This window comes from Rhipicephalus sanguineus, chromosome 10, assembly GCF_013339695.2.
Source record: "Rhipicephalus sanguineus isolate Rsan-2018 chromosome 10, BIME_Rsan_1.4, whole genome shotgun sequence".
Classification (NCBI taxonomy): domain Eukaryota; kingdom Metazoa; phylum Arthropoda; class Arachnida; order Ixodida; family Ixodidae; genus Rhipicephalus; species Rhipicephalus sanguineus.
In genome coordinates this window covers 4,792,850-4,816,974 of record NC_051185.1, presented here as the reverse complement: position 1 = coordinate 4,816,974, position 24,125 = coordinate 4,792,850, and the positions used below count along the sequence as shown (strand labels likewise).

Sequence of the window (24,125 nt, the reverse complement as noted above, 5' to 3'; positions counted from 1 at the left end):
CCGCCGCGGACGGAATCAAACCCGGCGACGTTGAGCTCAGCAGCACAGTGCATACCACGACGGTTTAATGGTTGGATGGGTGAGCATCATTCGTTTGACACTTTACGAACGAATGTGGACAAAAAGGAGAAAATAAATCTAGTGGCAGAAACTATCTGACGATCATAACCGCTGTGTCCTTTTTCGCGTATCGCTGCATAGCTTTACAGCTAGACGTGAGAAGTGCTGTCGGAAAAGCTTCAGTGTTCACATGCGCGCGCTTATTTTGAAGCTACACAGGCGGTACTTCATAGACGACGATCTGGGCGTGGATGAGCCCCTGAACGATCGCGGAGTCAACGACGAGGGCATCGTCGTCAAGGGACGGCACAGGCTGCATCTGGGAACACCTAAGGTCTGCGTCATGTGGCGAAGCCACATTGTGCACTCCTATGTTACCCTTGCGCGATTATGTTACAGGAGGCAGCGGACCTGATGCGAAGAGCAGCGCTGCAGGAAGTCTACCGGCCCGTCTACATGTTCTACCCTTCGCCTCTTCCGGCTAACGCCAGAAAACAGGCGAGCGCCTCTTTACCTCTGCCATTCCGCTACAGTTTTCAACGCCTGGGTCACACGTCCCAGCGACTACGCGCTGGAGCCATCGATCATGTCATTGTGCATGTCTATGCCAGATCACTAGAGCGATCTATATAAGCAACAGCATGTCTGCTAGGTTCCTCTGTCCGTAAGAGGTGTAATTGTACAAATGAACACTTTCATCCGAGGTCTATGCTGCGCAACTTGGCTGGTCACAGAGGAAAAAAAAAAATAGCTCAAAACAGTGAAATGTCGACGGGGTTCGTTGGCATCGTTCAAAAGGAAAACACTAAAAAAAAAAATCTTGCAGAGGCTCCCGATAAGAATACCCTCCCAATAAGCCTAACAAATGTTAGGGCAGGAGCAAAAAAGGCGCTCTAATGGCGACGTTTTGCACCTTTCCTAGCGTTGTTTTGAAGATGAATGCCAGAACAAGGGAATGGAAAATTCTCATGAGATGAGCACACGAAAACGTTTCTTTTGGCTATAGGTTGTTACGGAGGGGTGCGACAGAATGGTGTTGTCGAGTTTTGTTGAGGCCAGTTGATACGGCGGACAAGCGCGTGCTTCCTTTGTACATGCTACTTCGGTGGTCACGTGTTGCAAGCGTCGGCACGCTTACCCAGTGCGCTATTCTTATGCGCTTTCCTTCTCCCCTTCGAGTCGGTAGTTCCCCTTCTGCTGCCGGGATTCACCTCTCCTGCGCCGCGGCTTCGGTGCAGAAGGGAGGGGCTGCGGTGGTTGCTACAGCGTTCGGGTGGCTAGTCGCACCAGTGGGCAACGCCGCCCGAACGCTGTATGGTAACGTTCTTTCTGGTCACCTCTTTTGCAAACGCCTTTTCGGTGTCTTCTCCTCTCCTCCTCCTTTTTTTTTTTTTTTTGGTGCGCGCTTTCGGCAACCTAGCCATGAAACGCTTTCGCGTAAAAGCTCACAGGATCTCTTATGTATGCACAATCGAGACACTGTGAGCTTAGGCGAATGCGTTCGCCTAGGCAAAAGCCATCCGGAGTGGCAATCTTATCATGCAGTTTACATCACGAGAACGCCACTTTTTAATATATATTTTTAGACACGCGAACGCCACAAAGTGAACGCGCAGCTTAAGTTGCGCGCCTCGATCCACGAGGCGTGTGGGTGGTCATGTGACCTTTTGTACGATTTCGCATCGACGGCGGCATTTCACTCAAGGTCACGTTCGAAGGAGACATACTATAGGTTTTCGCCTTAATGAAAAAAATGCGCAAGTGAGTTCTAGTGATGGGACCTAATAAAGGCTTATGGCTGCTAGGAAATAAAAGAGTAAATGAAATCCGAAATTATGGCAAACAGGGCTGCCCCATTAAAGATGCAAGATAATTCCGCATATTTAAGGCACATGCATCATCCAGCTGATCGGGCAGAGCTTTAAGTCTCTCTTTCAGACTGTCATTGAAGATGTGAAGCGCCTACAAGGATAAACTACGTGGGACCAGTTTTCAATAACAGTGCATGTGCGCTATAGGATCGAGTGCACGATCAGCGTTTGATCTGATTTCATCATGCAGCATTCGGAGTTGCGCGTAGCCCTGCCTCCTGGCGGCCACCTGATGACCCTGGAAGGCACCGAGGACAACCGGACTCTGGTGCGCATCGAGAACATCCACCAGGACCTCACCATCAACGTGTCCATCACGGTGCGCTTGATTCCATTCCTGTCCGCCTCTCCCCTATGTGTAATGTTGTACTGATCAAGCTCTTTTACCTGCTCAGAATTTATTGCTAACGTTTCAATTGTCTCAAAGTTGCCTACTTACTTTCATGTTTATCTCTAAAGTACTAAATTCCATAATATTAAATTTACGAACTTCACCATCTACAAATGCTGTGAAGATATTAATTATAGGTTCACTGTTTTTCGTTAGCGCATCTCCTACTTGCCGCTACAACTCGACCAATTGGAATTGTTAGCTTCATTAAACTGTCATTCAACACCGCCGTGTAACCTGGTTTCACTTACAAAGTCCTTCTGGTAGCAAAGCCCTTCTGGTAGTAGGCTAGAGTGTATCGTCTTCTGCTTGGCCCCCTTTCTTGCAAGGAAAGCCTATGCCCCGATTCTCGCTGGGGAATTGGTTGCCATTTCTAGCATGCGTAGACATCACTCAGTGTCTACAAGTATGAAAGCAAAAAAACCCATTGGAAAAGTGTCTGAGTAAACGTTTTGTGATGCATGCAGCACCTGCTGCACTCATTCCTGCTCCTAGATGCCCGCGAGACGGTGCTGTCGGCACATCAGTACCGCAGCGAGGTGCAGCGGCGTCCATGGCCACAAACAGAAGGGAAGTACGTGGCTCCCGACGAGTCCGCCTACCTCATGCTGCAGGTGCACGGGAACATGCTGGTCAACATTCAGCCGGGACAGATCCGCACATTTCTGGCGGCACTCAAAGCGTTTAGCCTACCGCCAGCCTCCAGGGCGCGCCAGTGAGAACCATATAGCTGATTAAGTCAACAATGACATTGGGGAGTTATTCAACAGACTGCGGTCAAGCGTAACAGTTGGAAAGAACCGTTTTGAATTCCATTCAATCATTTGCAGTGGCTAGCATGTTACAGTTATTACTGGCAGAGATGTACTTTTCCTTTGTTCCAATGGGGAAAGGGGCTGTCAACAACACTGTGCCACCCAGGGGGATGGGGATGCTGGAAGCCAAACTGTGCATTGAGGGAGGCACACAAAATAAATCCGTCACTGTTGTGATCAAAACTTGGAAGTTCTTGAAAATTTGTAAGTGCCCCCTTGCCTTACGCTTCTCCCTCCACTCTTTCTCTTGCTACATTCCTCTCAAAATGCGGTTGAGATGTGCACCTGTGAGCGAGACAGTGACCTTCTTTTCTTCATGGCCATTTCCTCCTCTTCCATTCATCCCTAGCTGAGCTTGCCGACAAACGTGGCAGCAGCAGTAACAATGCTCGCAAAATAATAAGAGTGCCAAAGGCACACCACGATTTATCAAACATTATGTTATGATTCAGCAAACCTCACTTCACCCCGATAACATGGGCGAACCCATTGATGCCTTAAAGTACCGCTTTGTTCGACTTAAAAGGAGTGCTTGTGGAACTGTTCAACAGTGCCGTATTACACCAAGCTCAGCTAGGGGCAAATGGAGCGATTAGCATTCTCAGTGTAACTTCGGAAAGGCAAACGCAGCTACACAAAATGTGGGCATTTACAAGAAAGACACATTCACACAGTCAGATAGTTCAGAACAGGGAGAGGGAAAATGCACTTTTTCAAATCACTGAAAAAGTGGAGGGAGGAGTTTGCTTGGAATATTACGGTAGTTGCATGGAATTCTGCGCTGCTTCACTAAATAAATGCTCCACATTGATTCCAATATGTGCAAGTGTTAACAGAATAACTTGGAATGCTGGATAAATGGCCACTAACCAGCAAAGCACACTGGTGGAAAAAAACGCCAGGCCTGCGCGGAAAGCACAGCACAGCCAAAGCTCGAAGAGCAGCATTTCTAGAGCCCGTTATAGACTCTCGTGGCAACTAATACAAGTACACTAGCAACGTACCCACTACGCCACAAATCATAACTTTTGTGAATGAATGAAAACAACTTTTGTGAAGTTTGGAAGCACCCACCACGACATTATTCATCATTCTGCGGAGATGCGGGGTACCATCTGTAAGGCATTCTGTCCACTTTGTTGATGCGACGGTTGATGGCGGTTAATTATGACAGAGCCCTTTGTAATGGGTTTGCAGCTTTAAACGAATCGCTGGTTACGTAATTCGTATAGTGTGACGCCCGGTCATTTCACTCTCCCACCACACTTTATAACACACGCTAACATGAGGAAGAGATGGAGAGAGGGAACTAACTTTATTGAGACCCTGATCGAGGAAATGGATCATGGTAGCCTTATGGGCTTCCTTGGAAATCAATAGAAGTGCACTTTTTTAAACCATTTCTTTTTTAAACCATTTATCTTGATATTGTGTAGATACACACAGAAGCGAATAAAAAAGTGGTAGTTCACATGGTGCTACAGACTATTTCACTGCTGCGTTCTGCTTCGCATAACCACCTTATCATCACGAGCAGCATGTGACACGCAATCAGCTGCTGTCTTGTATCAGCACTAGTGAGGCAGGAGTGTCAACAGTTAGCATGACCGCTTTTACCCTTTCCACTTTGCTTTTACAGCGAAAGCTGTTATGAGATTACAACAACGGCCGTTTTGTGGTGCCGTAGTTGTCCACCGCCGGTGTCCGTAACCGCTATCACGCGAAATAAGAAAAAAAAAAACGAAATAATAAAAAATATCCAGGATGGAACGGGGTTCGAACCTGGGCCCTCTGCGTGGGAGCCCAGTAGTATACTACCTCGGAGCCATGCCGTTTTCTTTTTCTTTATTAGAGGGAAGGAAACCGTTGCACTCAGAATGATATTATAAAAATTAATAATCAGGCATATTTAAACACAAAACACAGAAAACCAGTCTAGAGCATGACTAGAACGTCTAGAGCGTCACTAGAACGTTCATTTGAATCACCTGTTCCCGAAATGTTCTTTGTTGATCGCGGAGGCTAATGCAGTTTCAAGCAACGGCATAGCTCCTCAATCAGTCTGGAAAGCAAGACTGATTGAGGAGCCATGCTGTTGCTTGAAACTGCATTACAAAAAGACCTTACACAGGCATCATGTTGGGAAGGAACCACGAACCACATTAACATGTGTAATATAGCGTGGTAGAAGAGCAAAATAACAACCAGGCATCACACAATGCGAATTCTGTAACTGGGCGTCGCACAATGTGAATTGCGCAACGAGTGGGTCGCTGAATGCTTCCAACCCATTACAAAGGGCTCAGCCATAATTCATCATGATCAGACACAGCATCAACAAAGTGCACATAATGCCTTACAGATGTGTAGCGGCTACCACGGTTCTCCGCAGATTGACGAAAAATGGCATAGTGGCTACTTCCCTACTTCACAGGTGTATTTGTGTTAGTTGCCAAGGAAGCCCATAAGGCCCGCATGATCCATTTCCTGAGGGCCTCAGTAAAGTTCTTTCCCTCTTTTTCTCACGTTAACACATGATATATAGCGTGGTAGGCGAGCGAAAAAATTCGGCAGATCCCGCGTACCGTGGGAGTCTATGTTATGTGAAGCATGCGGCGGGAAGCGAAACATGACAAAGCGACGTTAAAAATCTGTATAAATTTTATACGCACACATATATGTTGAAGAGCCGTGTATGTGTTATATAACCAGTTGTTTACAGTTGGGTAACGCTGCCAACGGCAACGTGGGTATTACCAACATCAGAAGCGGTAAGCTGATATGTAGTGCTTATACTTGTCCCTTACGATGGAGACAGGCCCGTAGCCAGGAATTTTTTTCGGGGGGGCCCACTTGCTGAAAACCTTGCCTATTTGAGCAAAATGCCTATTTTCATTATTTATTTTCGGTAAAGCACCATGTATCAAAAATTTCGGGGGGGGGGGGGGGGGGCCTGGCTACGGGCCTGGATGGAGAAAGCACGCACGTTTCACGAACCCGTGTGCATGTGTGGAAGAGGTTCTTGACAGTTCTCGAACAAGGTCATCATCACCGTGGTCAGTGAGCACCAGCAGTTGGTCATCACTTGTTATTGGGTCCGGTCGTGATCGCGGTGACGAGGGGTCCATGTGTAGTGAAGTATGAGGTATAGTACAGCTGTTGGAAATCGTGGATGTCTCGGTCATTTCGTCGACAAATTGTCTGTCAATAGATCCGGGGACATGTCGAAACCTGAAGTCACCCTTCGTGTTGGTGTGGCCGTCAAGGCTGGTAGGCCTGGATAGTGCTATGTAGACCAACATCAGTGGATGGCACTTGTCGTATTCGTAGACTACCTGGGCATATGTGGCCTACGTAGCCTAGTCTACAAAGCGGCTGTCAATCTGGCATCATGCTCGGTCTGCAGGAGACCATCGCCCAGCCTCGTAAGAAATGAAGAGGACACTGCGTTGTTCTGGCAGACTAAGTGCACTTTACGGTACGATGATGCGAATATCGCACGTAACTTTCGTTAATGTATTCCTCAGAGGTCGAGCAATGCTTCAATATAGCTTGCTGAATCATAGGCATACAAATGCGATGTTTCTTAGACTTCTATAAAAGCGGAGCCAATACTGGAACCACAGACTGATATGACGCCTGCATCGTAGGAGTATCATGTAGTGTTTATTGCTTTCTTGCAAAATTAGATAGCCAGCACCATAACCACAATTGGTGTTGCACCGACATTACTACTGCATAGGCTGTTTTTCCAAACCAGTTTATAGACCTAGTGTGGCTCTGGTAGAATACCTGATTGACACGCAGATTGCTTGGGTTCGATTCCTGCTGGGATGCTAATTTTCATTCTTTCCACTCGTCGGGTCAACGCTGCCGATGTCGGTTTTTCTTAACGCTCACGCATTTAAGTTACCAATGTCTGTTCTCGCCGTTCCTGGGTAGATATAAACTGTCAATCGCCTGTGGCGCATAACCGTACACCACGGCAAACGGGTATGTGTGTGCCACACGTGTCTGGAGGAATGGGTTTGACGACGTACGCGACAGGATTTTAGCGTTATTCATGTCATGGCCCGACAGTCATATTCGTCAAATCTTCCTACCCTCCCATGCCAATTATGGTCTACACCAAGTTAAGGAGCTGATCATGAGAGCACCCAGACGTAGGCAGCCAGACAGACAGACAGACAGACAGACAGACAGACAGACAGAAACACTCTAAGTGCTAAGGTTCGCTTAGAAATGCTTTGCATTTAATAAGAACCAGGCGTCACAGAATGGGAATTACGTAACTAGTGGGTCGTTTAAAGCTTCCAACCCATTACAAAGGGCTCAGCCATAAATCTTCGTCATCAGCTGCCGCAACACAAAGTGCACATAATGCCTTACAGATGCGTAGCGGGTACCTCGCTTCTCCGCAAAATGACGAACAGTGTCGTACTCGGTGCTTCCCAACTTCACAAAAATTATGATTTATGGCGGAGTGGGTACCTTGCTAGTGTACTTGTATTAATAGCCCCAAGAGAGTTTGTAACAAGCTCTAGAAATGCCGCTCTTCCAGCTTTCACTGTGACTGTGCTGCGCTTTCCGTGCAGGCCTGGCGTTGTTTTTTGACAACCGCCGCAGATCACCCAGCATAGGGCTTGAGGCTATTTGTCGCACACTCCCGTGTTTTCACATATGTTGCTCACGATAGTACATGCAGCTGTGCTCAAGATATAATGCAGATCGTTTGCTGAAAACATGAAGCAATTTCGTGCTAAACATGCACAAATACAGTGTCCTGCTCAATATAGATGTAAAAAAATATGCAATGGCTATCATTGTTAAGGTAACTGCTGCACAAAATTTTCATGTCATCAAGTACACGTCAGTCAGATTGCTACTGCAGGAGGGTTTGTACCCAAACAAACAAAACGAGACAAAGGCTGGTGCTGGAACGATTTTTATCTCAAGTGCAACATCAGAACAATACTACATGCCATCCAAAATGGTGCAGACGTCTCACCACATGTGGGTCTCCCTTATTTCCCCAATTATCTGGCTTGCTTTATGCAGTGCCTGCAACAGAGAGCAAACAGAAACACCTTCGATTGGTAGCCTGAACATGGCACATCAATTAAATTTTCAGCCACTTTCGTACCTAACCCTCAAGTCATGAGAAATTGTTGAACCGAGAATGTCCCTGGATCCAATATTTCAACAACTTGTCTTCATCAGGACAACAGCAGAATGTTTCCTCCAATGACTTTCAGTAGCACTGATACAATGACTTTCCCTGATCAACTATTTCTCATCACATCAAGCCTATGCCTTCCCCTGAACTTTACTCTTCAGTCATGTGATCTACACATGAAAGATGCAAATTCTTTAGTCACAGCATAAGAAATATAAGAAGCAGGTGTGGGGCTTACTGTCTGCACATTCTGTAAATGAAAGGAAGCGCAACAATCACACAGCAGGAAAATTTTTAAAAATGAATGCATGCAACAGACATTTGTTTCTGTGTGTGATTTGTTTTTGTTGGCTGTGATTAGTGATGGAAAAGAAAATGCAACAGATGTTGAACATTGAGTTAATTTAACCCCCCCTCCATACTCAGTTTGCATTACTCACCATGATGGTACAGGAACATATTAGTATATTAACAGCAACATCCCACCACCTTAACTTTCTTGCAACAAAGTGTCAGGCTCATTGTAATAAGTTATTTCGAATTTGGCACATTCATCAACAGTCAACGCATCATCATGAAGGACGTGTCTCCAGTGCATTGTTGCTACTACCCATACAATACACTCAAACCTCATTATAACAAAGTCACATCTACCACGAAAATAACTTCGTTATATCCGAAAATTCGTTATAAAGGTTTATTTGTAACACTGTAGCTATGACAAGACTATTCTTCATTTACTTCGTTATAACCGATAATTCGTTATATCCGTATTCGTTATAACAAGGTTTGAGTGTATATAGGCCAAAGTACACTACAAAAATAAGACACAGGATAGAGCAGAATTTCCTTTCTAGTTATTCTATGTCACTGTTCCACCTTTTTCCCAGCAGTACATCCACATGTGTGACTGAAGCGACAAGATCATCTTACAGATACAGTGCAAACCATGTGGTGAAAAGCAGTACTCAATAATAATAATGTCTGGGGTTTAACGTCCCAAAACCACGATATGATTATGAGAGACGCCGTAGTGAAGGGCTCCGGAAGTTTCGACCACCTGGGGTTCTTTAACATGCACCTAAATATCTAAACACACGGGCCTCCGGCATTTTCGCCTCCATCGAAAATGCAGCCGCCGTGGCCGGGATTCGATCCCGCGACCTTCGGGTCAGCAGTCGAGCGCCATAACCACTAGACCACCATGGCGGGTGAAAAGCAGTACTCAATTTGGCATTCAATAACCTTACCTAGTTATGACAACGCAAAAGCTGGTGCCATAAGAACTGGAACCTCAGGTTTTGGAATACAAAAAAATACAGTAAAACCTCATTAATTAGAACTCGGTTATTTCAAGATCCCGCTTAATTCGAAGGATTTCCGCGGCGGTCAGTACAAGAGCGTCCGCAGAACATTTTGCAGAGGGGTGCATCCACAAGGAGAGGAGGTGGGGGGGAGGGCATTCAGCAGCCTTTCTTTTACTGCAGTGACGTGACTGGCAAGATTAGTCGATAGTGTGTAACGTGCGAAACTGAATGGCAATCCTGAAGGCCAGGACCTGAGTGTGCTAATCCAGCTGTGTAGCTTATTGCTACGGCATAGAAAAATATTATCCAAAATTCCAAGGGGGGCAACCGCCCCCCTTGCACCCCCCTCCAGATGCCCATGGGTCAGCACCACTCCAGTTAATTCAAAGACGTTGGGTGCCCATGTGCGAATTCCCAATCCCGATTTCGCCACAAATCCGCAGAAACGACGGCCCATAGACACCACAAGGCAATGCAATGTAGCGATACTAATGAGTGACAGCTGAAGCACCGCAGCCTCACTGCTGCCAGCGTGGAAAAAAAAAAGGAAAGAAAGAAAAAGTGGTTCGTGGTCAACCGAAATGTGCGCCTGTAGAAGAAAAGACTTGCTTCACTGCAACACAGCGGTGACACGTGGGCAGCATGCCGCATGCTTCTCGCAACGTCAGCGCATCATGATTTACTCATTCTTTCCAGGAAAAGAAAGATAATAAAGAACGGTCTGACCGAATTCGCGATGTATGAGAACCTCCGACTGGCGGTTGCTCCGTCAATTTGTGCACTTGCACTCCTGCCTGCAACGTCTACTTCGAAAACTCAGTTCGAAAACTTCAATGATCATGTTTTCCAGCCACAACACATCGCGAATTCTGCCACACTGGCCTCTTTCTGGTAATTAAATTCTTTACTTGAAAAAAAGAGCAAATGATCACATCATGACGTGCTGACTCTGCGAGGAGCAGGTGACATGCTGCCCACGTGTCAGCGCTGTGTTGCAGTGAAGCACATCTTCATTTCTGCAGGCACACATTTCAGCCGACCGCAAGACCGTATTTTCTTCTTTCTTTCTTTTCTCTTTTTTTTTTGCGCTGGCAGCAGTGAGGCCCACCGTTTTTCAGGTTTCCGGCAAAATTGGCACAGGGTATTGCTGGATAACATAACCCTAGCCGCAAACTAACCACCTCTGACTACAGTGGAACTTCGATTATACGACTTTCAGGGGACCGCGCAAAATCGTCGTATAATCCGGGCGTCGTATAATCGAAAAACCGAGAATATAGGCAGTGACGGTCATTTTTGCCCCACAACAGCGGGCACATAATGCCTAAGAAAGTCCGCGGCACAAACGTACGCTGCTCCGAGGAACGTAGATTAAATTAATTGAAAAAATGACAACCACGCATTTTATCGGAGGTGTGAACGAACCTTTATTTCTCACCTTTTAAAAAAATCTGTGATTTTCTTCTGAGAGTTTGCCCAGCCACGACGCATCAGCTTTCTTTCGATAGCTGCAACATCTGGCAGCAAGTCGCCGATCTCATCGCGTGCGCAAGCAAACCGCCGAATGTGGTCGACGTAGCACAACACGTCCGCGTAAGTCGGAACGGACACGCTAGCCTCTGCAGCGTCGTCCATCTCTTCCTCGTCGGAAGTTCCCGCAGTGTCGGGACGCACAGTTTCGATAATGTCATCCAGCGACACTTCACTGCACACTGCAACGTCGTCGTCGGCACCAACATAGTCCGCGAAAGATCCAGGCAGCTCCAGGCTGCCGAACTCTGGTTCATCGTCAACAGGCAGTGCAGCTTCACTGGTAGAACAAGCACCACTTCTACTAAAGCCGCAGTGCCTGAAGGAGTTGGCGATAGTTTCTGGCGTGACTGCGTCCCATGCACTAGCAATGTAGTGCATTGCGTCAAGCACAGAAAGTTTCTTATCCAACTGCTTGCGTTCCATGCCCGCCAGCCGACGCTGCACCAGAAACTTCCGATATTTCTGTTTCATGCACTTGATGACGCCAGCGTCAAGTGGCTGCAGCTGGCTAGTGCAATTGGGGGGCAGAAATACAACTTTCACATTTCTCAAATGCGACATATCTGATGGATGGCATGGCGCATTGTCAAGCAGAAGAAGAATCTTTCTGTTCTTAGCCCCCATTTTGGAGTCCAGCTGCTGCAGATATGTAGAAAACATAGCAGCCGTCATCCAGGCTTTCCGGTTGAACGTGTACTGGCACGGCAGCCTTTTCAAATTCTTGAAGCATCGCGGCTTCTCAAACTTGCCGATCACGAGGGCAGGAAGCTTTTCAGAGCCGTCTTCATTAGCGCAAAGCAATACGGTAAGACGCTCTTTGCTTCGCTTACCCCCGTGACAGCTCTCTCCTTTGAATGCCAATGTCTGTTCTGGCTGCATATTATAAAATAATCCAGTTTCGTCTGCGTTGAACACGTCGGACGGTTTGTATTCCCGTATCAATTCCGGCAGCAATGCAGTCCACTTTTCTACAGTGTCGGAGCTGACTGACACGCTCTCTCCACAGCAGCGGCTGTACACAACTCCACTGCGTTTTTTAAAGCGATCCAACCAGCCATTGGAGGCTTTAAAGTCGTCAATGCCGCAGCGCAATGCAACTGTCTCAGCCTTCTCCTTCAAAATTGCGCCATCCACGGCGATTCCTGAACTGCGGGCCTGACGCAACCACTCAACGAGGGCCTTCTCCATGGCAGCATATTTGCCATCTTTCGCGGCCTTCCTGTTCAGGCCGAACTTTGCCGCATTTAGTAGGATGCTGTCCTTCTTCGCGAGGATCGTTTTCAGCGACGACTCGGGAATGTTCAGGTCGCGGGCAATGCTGGCCTTTGTTGCTCCGTTCCGCTTCTCTGCCTCCTCGATTATGCCAAGCTTTTCTCCGAGCGTCAGCGGTTTTCGGTTCCGCGACATTGCGAGACGCAGCACTCGCAACCAAAAGTTCGAAAGCTTCCTCGCACACCAATGACCGAACACAGAAAATTTTGCACGTGGACACAGCAGCTGCGGCGCAGCACAACCAACCGATGAGGCAAACACGTGAAGGAATGGCTGAATGGCAGCACGGCAGTAGCGGCAGTAGGCCTATTCGATTTGCAAGCTTCGACCAATCGCGAGCGGCTAAAACGCCCCAGCCCTCTGGTAGCTAGACAGCGGCGAGTTCCGGTTCCCGCGGCTGTCGCAAACATTGGCTCAACAATCGCCGTTCAACACGTCCGGTATAACGACACGAAATGTAGTGAAAGTTATCGTATACTAGAAAGCGAGCTCGAGATTATCTGCCATGTTATCTGCTCACAACGGTCACAACGGTCACGGTCACTACAAAACCACCCAAAAGAAGAGAGAGAGAGAAAAAAAAAAAAAAGGCGACAACGGAAGTGCGCAGTGCAATGCGACAAAACGAATGCGCTCCGGCTGGCTCCGGCCAACGTTGGCTCTGGCTAGCTATGGCCGACCGCGTGTCGAAAAATTGAAGAGGCCCTGTGGTGGCAGCGCGGATACGAACTCGGTTCCTCGGTTTCCCGACTTTTTTCGCCCGGCCGCAGTGTGTTTGCGTGCCAGCCCGCGTCATCGTAGGTATTTTTTTTTCTCGGACAGTCCAGCAAAGCGTCGTACGAGGCGGAGCCGGCGTAAAATTGCGTCGTACAATTGAGGTTTTTAATACATTATTTCTATGGGGGTTTTGCCGGGACCAAGCCAATTCGTCGTAAAACGCGGGTCGTCGCAGGACCGGGGGACGTATAATCGAAGTTCCACTGTACTTTCAGTAATTCAAAACTCCTTGCATCCCACTTTTTACTATTATACTAACAAATTATTCTTCTTGAGTGAGTCGGAGTGAGCTCCAATTTTTTTGCCGACCTATGGTCAGATGTGATGTTGTTTTCCTTACGTTTGTCCCATTTTCCATGTGTACTATCAGTGTCAAATCAAACCCGAACAGCAGCAAGCATTCGCAGTGGTATAGTGTGCGCCGTCCAGCTATCACCATGGACAGGCGCACATATATGCGCAGGGCTGCCGAACCGGATGCGTGCGCCTGTCTATGGTGATAACTGGATAGCGCGCACTACACCACTGCGAATGCTAGCAGCTGTTCGGGTTTCATTTGACGCTGATAGTATACATCAATCCGAATGACAATGATACGCAGAGTCAGCCATATGTCAAACTTGAATATTTTAACGCAGTTATGTTTGGGGTAAAAGCATACCTTGACCATCTGTGCTGCCTCACGTCGTCTCACTGCAACATGCTCAGACTCCGCCAGCAGTTGATTGAAGCAGTCGTGTTTGTACAGGTGCGTCACCAGCTCACTCTGTAAGTTGTCTTTGACGTAGTTTACCAGGAAATGCATGATTGCTTTGGGTACAGAGTCCTGGATGTTCTTGCGCACAATCAGGAAGTACGACCGTATCAGCCGCTCTGCAGAAACCAGCAGCATCAGAAGTAAATGATAGGAACACTGACATGATGCACACTGCTCACTCACCGATCACTTCACAGTCTCGCTGCTCCCGAGTCGACAGTTTCCTAGGTCCTGCAGGTGGCTGCAAAAGAAGTGATCATCAGGAAAGAATGGCATTGATACGGCGTTTCTATCACCACCAAGACCACATGCCGCATAGAGCTCAACTCTATTCAAACAAACTGTGAACTATTTGAAAAATATGAAGCAATAAAACGACTTTATCCGAAAAATAAATCCAAGAAATAACCTAGCCACTTTGCTCACAGTACAGAATTTCTTCATAACATAGAATGCGGCAGTGCACATTGGGATATTTCATACTGCATGACTTGTGAACTTCAAGACAAGGTTGGAAAGGAAGACAGACAACACAAGAGTTTGTGCTGGCTCCATCTCTGTCTGTCTTTTTCTCTTGCTGTGCTCTTTTGCACTTCACAAGCTATATCTAAACTGTAATACAAGAGAGTATTTTAGATGCCAAAGTAGTGACTACGCTGACAATTCCCAATATCAAACTGCCTGCTGCTTGTCACTGACAATTTGTAAGTTCGTGCCAAAGGTGTACTGGCAGCAGCTTACCTCCTCAGGCAAAAGATTGACTGGTTTCTTGACAGGGGTCGCCGGATTGCTTGGCTCTCCCACATTAGTGCTACTGCTGCTACTGACAGCTGGCACAGAGGCTGCAACGTCACCTGCTGCCCCACGACGACTCTGCATGGCATGGCAAAATTTGGGTGGTCAATTTTTCATGATCGGGGGGGGGGGGGGGGGGGGGGGGGGATTGACCAGTATTCCTCAATGCAATCATGCACCAACTAAGACTAACAAAGAGGCACACCTCTGGAAGCCCATCCTGGGCGGCAATGGCTGCTTCATGAGCTCGCGTTGCTTTGGTCAGAGCACTCGCCACGTCGTGGAAGTCTGGGTGCTTGGTGTTGATGTACGCAAGCTCAATGGCGACCAAGTTTTCGACCATGGAGTTGGCGGCTGGCAGGCGTCGTCTCAGCAGTTGGGTGACCACCTCGACAATGCACTCGTGCAACTTGGGGAAGCGCAGCATCTCCTGCTGAACCTCGGTGCCGCAGTGCTGGATGATGCGCTGCATCTCCTCGTGCACCAACTCCACGCAGCGTAGGCTCGGCTCCTCCAGGCGCCGGATCTGCCTTTTGACCAACAGCTCAAAGGACACCTCCGGCACAAACAGGGCTGGCCGCGGACCCTGCCACAGACGCCACTGCCATGCTTCAGTATCCCTTCGGCTGAAACTTCAAAGGGGCCCTGTAACAACAACTTTCTAACTTATCATAGAATGAATGACCTTACTATCAGATTCTGTTGCCTTACAAATCTCATACTGCTAAATTTTCTAAGTCTATCATAGAGTTTAGGCCAGGGTGTCACACGGGTCATGTGCTTTCTCTTGCCGTTCGTCGCGGTGAGATTGCTGGACGTTACACAGGGGGAATGACAAGAGGGCAGTGCACCACTCAAAAGCTGTGTTCCCACACATTAAGGCGTTGAGAATTTTGTCTTTTTTTTTTATTTGACTGTATTGGCCACTACTTATGGTTCAGACATGTTCGAAACGACACCGCGTGGTGGCCACGGTACCTATACAATGTAGCATGTGACTCCCGTGACCATCCCCCAGAGCACACCTACTTGCTGTGTAACTTGGGCAACATCGTAAAGAAGAGAGCAAGTGATTTTTTGTGGCTGTTTCTTCACATGAAATCGCAAATTTCCTGCTGCATGTCGTGCAATAATATTTTGACTCACGTGTTTACAGAAGCCTTGAATACAGTTCGGCAATGTTTTCTGACTATGTTCAAAAAGGTGGTGCAGGGCCCCCTCAGCTCAAAACAGACGCTAAAGACAACAAACACTATATCGAACTTAAAAAGCAATATATCAGAAGCCAAAAGTATGGCATAATGGGGCATGGTTAGGTAAAACCATTGTTAGAAATGATAAACTGATCAACGTCCCCGTAAGATAATAGAGGGGTTAGACCATTTTGTTCCTACATTGGTCAATGACCTTTTTCATTTCTGACAATGATACATCAGTGCATGAGCAGGAGCATAGCAGATGTAGCTGCAATTTATTCTGGTTAAATTAGTCAAACATTGTAATGAAACATGGTACTGTATTAAACTAAACACTCCATTTGCTAGGCGCAAAATTTGAGCACATGCAAACCTGCACTTCAGCAAGAAGGACTCACTAATTTATGCAACATACTGTACGTGCTATATGTCCTTTAGGGAGGCTTAACACCTATGCCAGGATACAAAGATAGTATCCCACACAAGAGCTGTTTGTCTTCAATGTGGACATTCATGCATGCATCTCAAACACTTGCAGCTCCTACCGTTGCATTGCGAATGGCAGTGAGAATGTCGAGAGTGCTGAGGCCCCCCAAGGGGTGGATGGAATCCAAGGTGCGGCCAAAGGTCTCATGGAAAATGTAGCAGATACGTGCACCCCCACACAGCTCTGTTGTCTCAATATTCCGTGCAGTGCCTTCGATTGTAGCACAGTATGATGAAGCAAACTTGGTGATGATCTGAAGGAGTGTCTGGCCCTGCACAAGCAGAAAATAAAGCAAGCAGTGTTGATAAGAAGGGTAATCAACATGTTGGTACGCAGCAAAGTTGAAATTTCAGCATAGAGAAGCAGCCACATGCACTGACTAACTATCGAATGAGTGTTTTTGAAAATGCAATGTTGCCTGTCATGTCACACGGAATGGTTTATGAGCGTATATTTTTAAGCATAACAGGTGTAGTAATATTGAACTGTCTAGGAATGCATTATTTGTGTGCAGAACCCAGTGTTTTTTTTCAGTGGTACATGCACTGGTCTCAAAGGCGTCAGCATCTCTGCACTGTTATTAACTATTCTGAGGAACCAGCCTTACTATATGCAGGGCCAGCTATTCATAAGCTACACATAATGAAGGATTGAGTCGGGCAGTGCAGTTTCAGAAAACAGTGCAAAAAGCTCACAACTGTTTAACTAATGACAAATTTCTCTGTTGTTGGCAGTATTGTAACCTGTAACGCCATACAAAGTGTTTAAAAAATGAACACACTGAATTTACCTTACATTCAGCACAGGTTGCAAGCAAAAATGCACCGAGATAGTTTCACACATAAATGCACAAACCACTTTCGAGTTATAGACACATGCAACGAGTGAAAGATAAATGTGGTTTGTTAAGTCCTTTTTGACATCTTAATGTTACAAGGACTTTTAGGACAGGACGTGTTCATATTTTCTACAAAAATGAAACAAAAGAAACTCACGAGGCAGCAAATTTGTGCTATGCCAGAGGGTACAGCTAGTCACCACTAGTGGTAAAAACGCAGTAAACAAAATGTGCAAAATGATGATGCAGAAGGCTGTGGCTCATTACCTGATCCTGGACGGCTTCGCCATACGAGCTCAGCAGGGACTGGAACTGGGAAATCATGACGTTGACGCGAGTCTTGAGCTCCGGCAGGCAGTCGCGAATATGATGCATAAGCAGGCGGTTAAGTGTCTTGGCCAAGTACTCGGTGCCATTTCGTGCTGCCAGGGCAGGATACTTGCGCTGAAGGAACAGTGCCTCATCACGCAACGCATCCGCTATGGGCTTTCGGTCCTTTATGTCCTGCTGCGACCGGTTCACCACACCTATGATGCCCAACTTAACAGGAATCACCCGGCCGCACAGAACGTCCATGGCATCTGTACCCGCATCCATCAGATCTAGTTTGGTAATCACTGCCAGGGTCCGGCGGCCTGCACACATGCACCAACATACAGAACTTCCTTTAAACCTATATAGACAGAATCGGTAGCCAGAAGGCACCCCAACAGCTGCTGGGTGATTCCACGTAAGATCGAACAAACGATGGCTGGTCGACCTCTCAAATTTATTTCAAAATTTTATATATTATTGCCTGATGAGTGGAAAGAAGAGATCCGCAATTTGTTTTGCCGCCAAAAATTTTTTCGAACCACAGGAAATCAATAATGACGAACAGGTGGAGTGGAGCGCTCATCCGCTCTGCTGTTTTGGCCAACTTTCGTTATGAATTGCACAAAATATATTAAACTTAGGTAGCTGAAATTTATTTACCTAAATATATGCATGTTTTTGCTTCTGCTCAGGTATTTTTAGTTTTTATGTGTAGTGTAGATGTTTTTATAAAAAACCTCAAAAATGGCCAAATCGGCAAAATTTTCTTTACTTTGAAGGTCTTTATCTCAAAAAAGCCTTGTAGCAGAGCGACAAAAATTCTGCATTACGTTCTTCGCATGCTTATCTACCAAACTGCCAAATCTTGTATTTATATAACTTTTCAGTAAAGAGATATGATCGGGCTAAGTTCAAGAAAACACCGAACAATGAAAACTTCTGACGACAATTAAAAAAAAACCCCATTTTTTAAATTTCTTAAACTTTGTCCACTTATTCTCCTTCACATCAGCTTTCACAATCATTAAAAACATGTTGCATAATGTTGTTGCACTAAAAGTTACGGCCCCTCCAATGAGACCCTTAGGCAAGGAGTGGCAATTCAGACTTCTTGCCCAGCAAGTGTATAAAATGCAGGCAGGATTGAATTTCTTTTTATTAACAGGCCATAAGATACCTAAAAAGGTGTCGCCGGCACTGAAGACGTTAATTTTGAAAATATTTGGTCACTGCAGCGGCCACGAGCGCGGGGCTACCGATCAGGCGCGCGCGCACCCGAGATGCTCGTTGTAAGAGACGGCGCAGTGAGAGCTCGTTTTTGCGTCCTCAGACCGATTGAGTTCGAAACAGCAACACCTCTCGGGTGACTTGAACGCACGTGCAGCGGTAGTCGCAGTGATCTGGTTAATTGCGTCGATTTCTTTTTCAGGGGGCATATGAAAGTCATCGTTAAACTGTGCGTTCCGTGAAGATCTTTCATTGCAGTGGTAGCAAAAGCACGCGTAGCACAAGTAGTCCGTCTCACTGACAGTCACTGATCTTTCGGGCGTTAAACGTTCCTTCAAAGTAGGTCGGTAACTCTGCGAAATTTTGGCTTCTTTGCAATTATTAAAGGAATACTGACACGATTTTGAGACATCGCAAAAGGGACATTTTTTTGCTTCGTTGGTATGCAGTGTCCACGCTGTCCACACACTGGAGTCGGAGAACACGTATAAAATATTTTAATTTGACTTTGAAGTTTTCGTCGCTGAGCATTTGCAAGCCAGGCACACTGCAAGGACATTACCCCGACAAGTCAAGACAGTTCCTCCGAGTTCGCGAGTTTTGCGTCCTGCATGCAGCCTAAATCGTAGAAATCACTGTCAGGGTCACTGGACGACAATTAACTCATCGTTGTCTATTGCACCACGAGCAGATGACGGATTTCCCGCTAGTACGTCGCAAATTTCTGTATTTCCGTGACGTCACACTGCTATAAAACGACACTGAGAAGCCACCCCCTCGATATCGAAACCGAAAGTGTCTTTTTAAGGTGGCGCTAATTAAAATATATAGGATGCATTCCCAGGCACCACAATAGTCGTTTTAGGTTTCTCGACACCAGTATTTTTATTTAGAGCAACAATCCGAAATTTTTTTAAAATTCGTGTCAGTACTCCTTTAAGCTTCTTGTGCTTCGAAAGGTAGTCTCCACAATAGACTCATTCAGAGCTATACTTTCTCGCCATGAGACGCACAGGAGGAGTAGAGTAAGAGCAAAGCACAAGAACTATCCGCGCCGAATGAAGTGTGAACAGCGCACCGAACGCGCGGCCAGTTCATGCCGTCTGCTGCCGACATCTAATATAGACAAGCGCATCCGGTTACCGATAGTTTTGCTTTTCTTTCCTTTGACAATCCATATTTTGCTTTGCCACTGGAGCGCCACGTTCATGCTTTCCACTGATCGCAACTGGCGCAGCGCAGTTTCCGTGGCAGCAGCGTGCGTGAAGCGAGCGCTCATAGCTCCCTTATAGAGTTTTCATCTTGCTTCCATCTCCGCCGTGTTATCAGCGCCTAGCTGAGATGCGAACAGAGGGCGGATAGAATAGCGAAGCTCCAGTGCACGTGCGTTCAAGTCACCCGAGAGGTGTTGCTGTTTCGAACTCAATCGGTCTGAGGACGCGAGAACGAGCTCTCACTGCGCCGTCTCTTACAACGAGCATCTCGGGTGCGCGCGCGCCTACTCGGTAGCTCCGCGCTCGTGGCCGCTGCAGTGACCAAATAATTTCAAAATTAACGTTTTCAGTGCTGTCGACACCTTTTTTTGGTACTGCTGGTCTTTTAATAAAAGGAAATTCAATCCTACCTGCATTTTATACACTTGCTGGGCAAGAAGTCTGAATTGCCACTCCTTGCCTAAGGGTCTTATTGGAGGGGCCGTAACTTTTAGTGCAACGACATTATGCAACATGTTTTTAATGATTGTGAAAGCTGATGTGGAGGAGAATAAGCGGACAAAGTTTAACAAATTTAAAAAATGGGTTTTTTTTTTAATTGTCGTCAGAAATTTTCATTGTTCGGTGTTTTCTTGAACTTAGCCCGATCATATCTCTTTACTGAAAAGTTATATAAAAACAAGATTTGGCAGTTTGGTAGATAAGAATGCGAAGAACGTAATGCAGAATTTTTGTCGCTCTGCTACAAGGCTTTTTTGAGATAAAGACCTTCAAAGTAAAGAAAATTTTGTCGATTGGGCCATTTTAGGGGTTTTTTATAAAAACATCTACACTACACATAAAAACTAAAAATACCTGAGCAGAAGCAAAAACATGCATATATTTAGGTAAATAAATTTCAGCTACCTAACTTTAATATATTTTGTGCAATTCACAACGAAAGTTGGCCAAAACAGCAGAGCGGATGAGCGCTACACTCCACCTCTTCGTCATTATTGATTTTCTGTGGTTCGAAAAAATTTTTGGCGGCAAAACAAATTGCGGATCTCTTCTTTCCACTCATCAGGCAATAATATATAAAATTTTGAAATAAATTTGAGAGGTCGACCAGCCATCGTTTGTTCGATCTTACGTGGAATCACCCTGCTATGAGTCTGTTATGTACATGGCATATGAGACAACACAACCTACAAAAATTACAGAAGAGTGGTAAGTTGGGCGAGTTGCGCCTGTTTGTGCTTACCTCTCCTCTTGTGTTACTATCCGTTTTTTGCGCAGTTACATAATGCTTCAAAAATTATTTCACTTATACTGCGTGCTAAAACGACACAAGGTAGATGGAATCCAGAAAGTCTTGGTAAGAGCTTTTTTCACTGTTTTTGGCTACCCACATTATTCGAAGGTTGCTGGTACATTTAGTTACAATACATTTCTTATACCCCGGTCACACTGGCAAGTTTAGTGTCATTTTGAGCTAGTGCACTTACGCCCCCAGAATGGCACTTTGGCAGTGTGTTGCTACACGAGAAAGGGAAGTGCACTTTGGAAATGATTGTAATGGCGATGGGTACTTAAGTAGCACAACAGGTATTTGTTATTTCAGGCAATGTTTCTTAAGTAATACTGTGTTACAGCTATAACCAGCCCTTAAAATAAAATTTACGTACAAACGCGGCGGCTGCAGCCATTGCACGGCATGCGCTGGGCATGCCCCTGGTGGTCGGGGCTGTAAATTGCCCGAGAACGAGAATAGCAAAGTAGTTTTTGTATTATAGTATGTTTTAATGCATAAAAAATATTCCTAATAAAGGAAACGATAGTTCAAAATGCTATGAACTCCGCTTCAGATAATTATTTATTTTCGAGCCACTGCTATCAAGGCTAAACACTCCGTCTCGGCGATGTGAGTTTGGCGAACGCACTCGCCGGCAAGTGCGCTTTGCAGCGAGTGTCACTAAACGTTCCCGTGTGACAGCGTGCGAATGGCACTAGCGGCGAAGTGCACTCCCTCAAAGTGCACTTAAGTTGCCTCGTGTGACAGGGGTATTAATGTGAAGTTACTTGCTGATCATCAGAGGTGCTTATTCAAGCTGTGGGGCAAGATAGGCATTATGTGTGAAGCAAGATAGGCATCATGTGCATGCAGCAATAACCGCAGACTGAAGCATACAGAATTTCACTTCCTTAAAGTTTGACAGATAATCTGCTTAAAGATCAGACGACGAGCTGAGAAAGCTGGGCACACACATAAATGTGCTAAGCTTACAGCCCATGCTGTGCACTATGGGGCTAATGCTCAGTTGTTTAACAATTAGCTTGAACATGTAATTATACAGCAATAGGCAATAGCTGTATTTATTTATTTATTAAGTAAATAAAAGATAAGTATAGCAATTTGCTATTGCATGTAATACAGCCTGGAACACTGGAAACTTTACATGTGTCTTGATGAAGCAAAGCAGAAAATGTCGAAGTAAAAGTACAGAGTACAAACAACGCACCATCTGGGTCCACCTCGCGTGCCAGCTTGAGTGCCTCAGAGGTGGCGAAGTCTGTGTTGGCAGCCGTAACAGCCAGGATGAGAGAGTTCGGGTTACTGATGTAGTGCAGGATGAGAGTGCGAACCTGCTGCTCGATGTCATCGGGTTGGTCTCCCACAGGCACTTTGGTCAGTCCCGGTAAGTCCACAAGTGCAAGGTTCACCACATGACTGGAGAAAATCTTCAGGCTGATGGGCTCGGGGCAGATGCCCTGTACAACAAATCACACGGGCACGTTATTCTCTTGCCACTCGTACGATGGAAATATTTTCTACTCATCACTTTTGGGGAGTGCTTATTTTTATGTGACGTGCCAAGATCTCAGCATACCACTTGATGGGCATCTTGTCAACAGAGATGAGAGAGGTGCAACACGAACATAATGTTGAGGTTGCCCTTCTACTTCTGTTAGCTAAGTCTATCAATGTGCAATGAATGCAGCATCCCCAAAGGTGATTGCGTGTACAGCTCCTGCGTTGAGATCTTCTGAGTGCACTTGGCAGAGTATTGAGCAGTCAAGTAAGTTAGAGGATAACTATGCAACAGCCCTCTCTGCTTGTTATGGCTTGAGTTATTGTGAAAAGTAAATCACCTCTAAATGCGTAAAGATCAAGGCACAGTTTAGACAGCATCATACAACTAGCAAATAGTATCGAACTAGTATTGGCATTATTACAAGCTACAAAACAATGTGAACACACACGACCCCGCCGACTGACGAAGTTGCAAGATAAGCGATCGCGGTTATTCGATGAGCCAGAGAGAGTCCCACGCGAATGAATGAATGAAACAGCCTATTCTCTACGTACGCGTGCATACCTTGTTGGTCCCGCTCATGCGGTCGGTCTCCGCTTCGATCTCCTCCCTGACAGCGTCAAAGTCGGTGTAGATTTTGTTCTTCGTGTGCAAGAACTTGGCCCACTCTTCGAGTTGCAACGTGCCTTCATCTGCGGAGCGGTGCTGGACGTCGTCCTTGGAGACGTAGACCAACTGAAGCACCAGAGGTCGGCGGGTCACGATGCCCGAACCACGCGGCAGGAAGTCCCGGCCCACCAGGCTTTCCAAGACGGAGCTCTTGCCCGAACTCTGCGAAGAAAACGCCGGTGAGCCGCGAGCACGCACACAACGCGCCGTGCCTCACTCACCTGAGCGCCCACGACCACGATTTGAGGTAGCTGAAGAGCGTCGGCACCGATGGTGTTGAATACATCTTGGAGCTTGTTGATGACAGGAATCAGGGCTTCCATCACTAAGCTGAGGCACTTCAATCAAGGGGTGAATTTACGAGCTACTCGGCATTGCGACAAACCCGGCGGACGCCGTTCAGGCCAGGCCCCTACAAGCGGCTAGCATATATGCATCCTCGTTATCCGCACTGCCACCCACCAACCACAGGGCGCGCCACGCTCCGCTCGCTTTCACAGCGGACGAAGGATCTACTCGTTTATTCTCTCACGCCACTTTCACCAAAGTGCACTCGGTGGTTGTGTACGCCAAAGCTGCACTGTTCCACCCGCTTCGATTTCTGCGAAGCTACGAAGGAAACGCTACACC

At 46.5% G+C, this 24,125-nt stretch overlaps 2 protein-coding genes across 2 annotated transcripts in view; one reads left to right on the top strand and one right to left on the bottom strand.

Moving 5' to 3' along the window:
• LOC119406872 (lysosomal alpha-mannosidase-like) overlaps window positions 1-3,356 on the top strand; it is a 63,244-nt gene extending 59,888 nt beyond the window's left edge. The window contains exons 21-24 of the mRNA XM_037673639.2: window positions 272-394; window positions 460-558; window positions 2,122-2,250; window positions 2,790-3,356. Of these exons, the coding sequence (XP_037529567.2) occupies window positions 272-394; window positions 460-558; window positions 2,122-2,250; window positions 2,790-3,041 (603 nt within the window). The 3' untranslated portion in view covers window positions 3,042-3,356. The remainder of the gene's footprint in view (window positions 1-271; window positions 395-459; window positions 559-2,121; window positions 2,251-2,789) is intronic.
• Window positions 3,357-8,066: 4,710 nt separating this feature from the next.
• On the bottom strand, window positions 8,067-23,991 carry LOC119406871 (dynamin-1-like protein). Its single transcript, XM_037673637.2, has 10 exons — window positions 23,717-23,991; window positions 23,391-23,657; window positions 22,533-22,782; window positions 17,543-17,910; window positions 16,496-16,708; window positions 14,960-15,355; window positions 14,701-14,832; window positions 14,143-14,200; window positions 13,864-14,075; window positions 8,067-8,198 (listed from the first exon to the last, which is right to left on the bottom strand). The coding sequence occupies exons 1-10, from the start codon at window positions 23,816-23,818 to the stop codon at window positions 8,142-8,144; spliced, it is 2,055 nt and encodes a 684-aa protein (XP_037529565.1). The 5' UTR covers window positions 23,819-23,991; the 3' UTR covers window positions 8,067-8,141.
• Between the last annotated feature and the right edge of the window lie 134 nt (window positions 23,992-24,125).

Excerpts from the sequence above, each read along its gene's own strand:
- LOC119406871 (XM_037673637.2), bottom strand. The coding sequence starts at position 23,818 with ATGGAAGCCCTGATTCCTGTCATCAACAAGCTCCAAGATGTATTCAAC. Across the intron at positions 23,658-23,716 it reads TCGTGGTCGTGGGCGCTCAG|AGTTCGGGCAAGAGCTCCGT; the intron begins GTGAGTGAGGCA and ends TTTTCTTCGCAG. Across the intron at positions 17,911-22,532 it reads ACGCGAGGTGGACCCAGATG|GCCGCCGGACCCTGGCAGTG; the intron begins GTGCGTTGTTTG and ends GCATGTGTGCAG.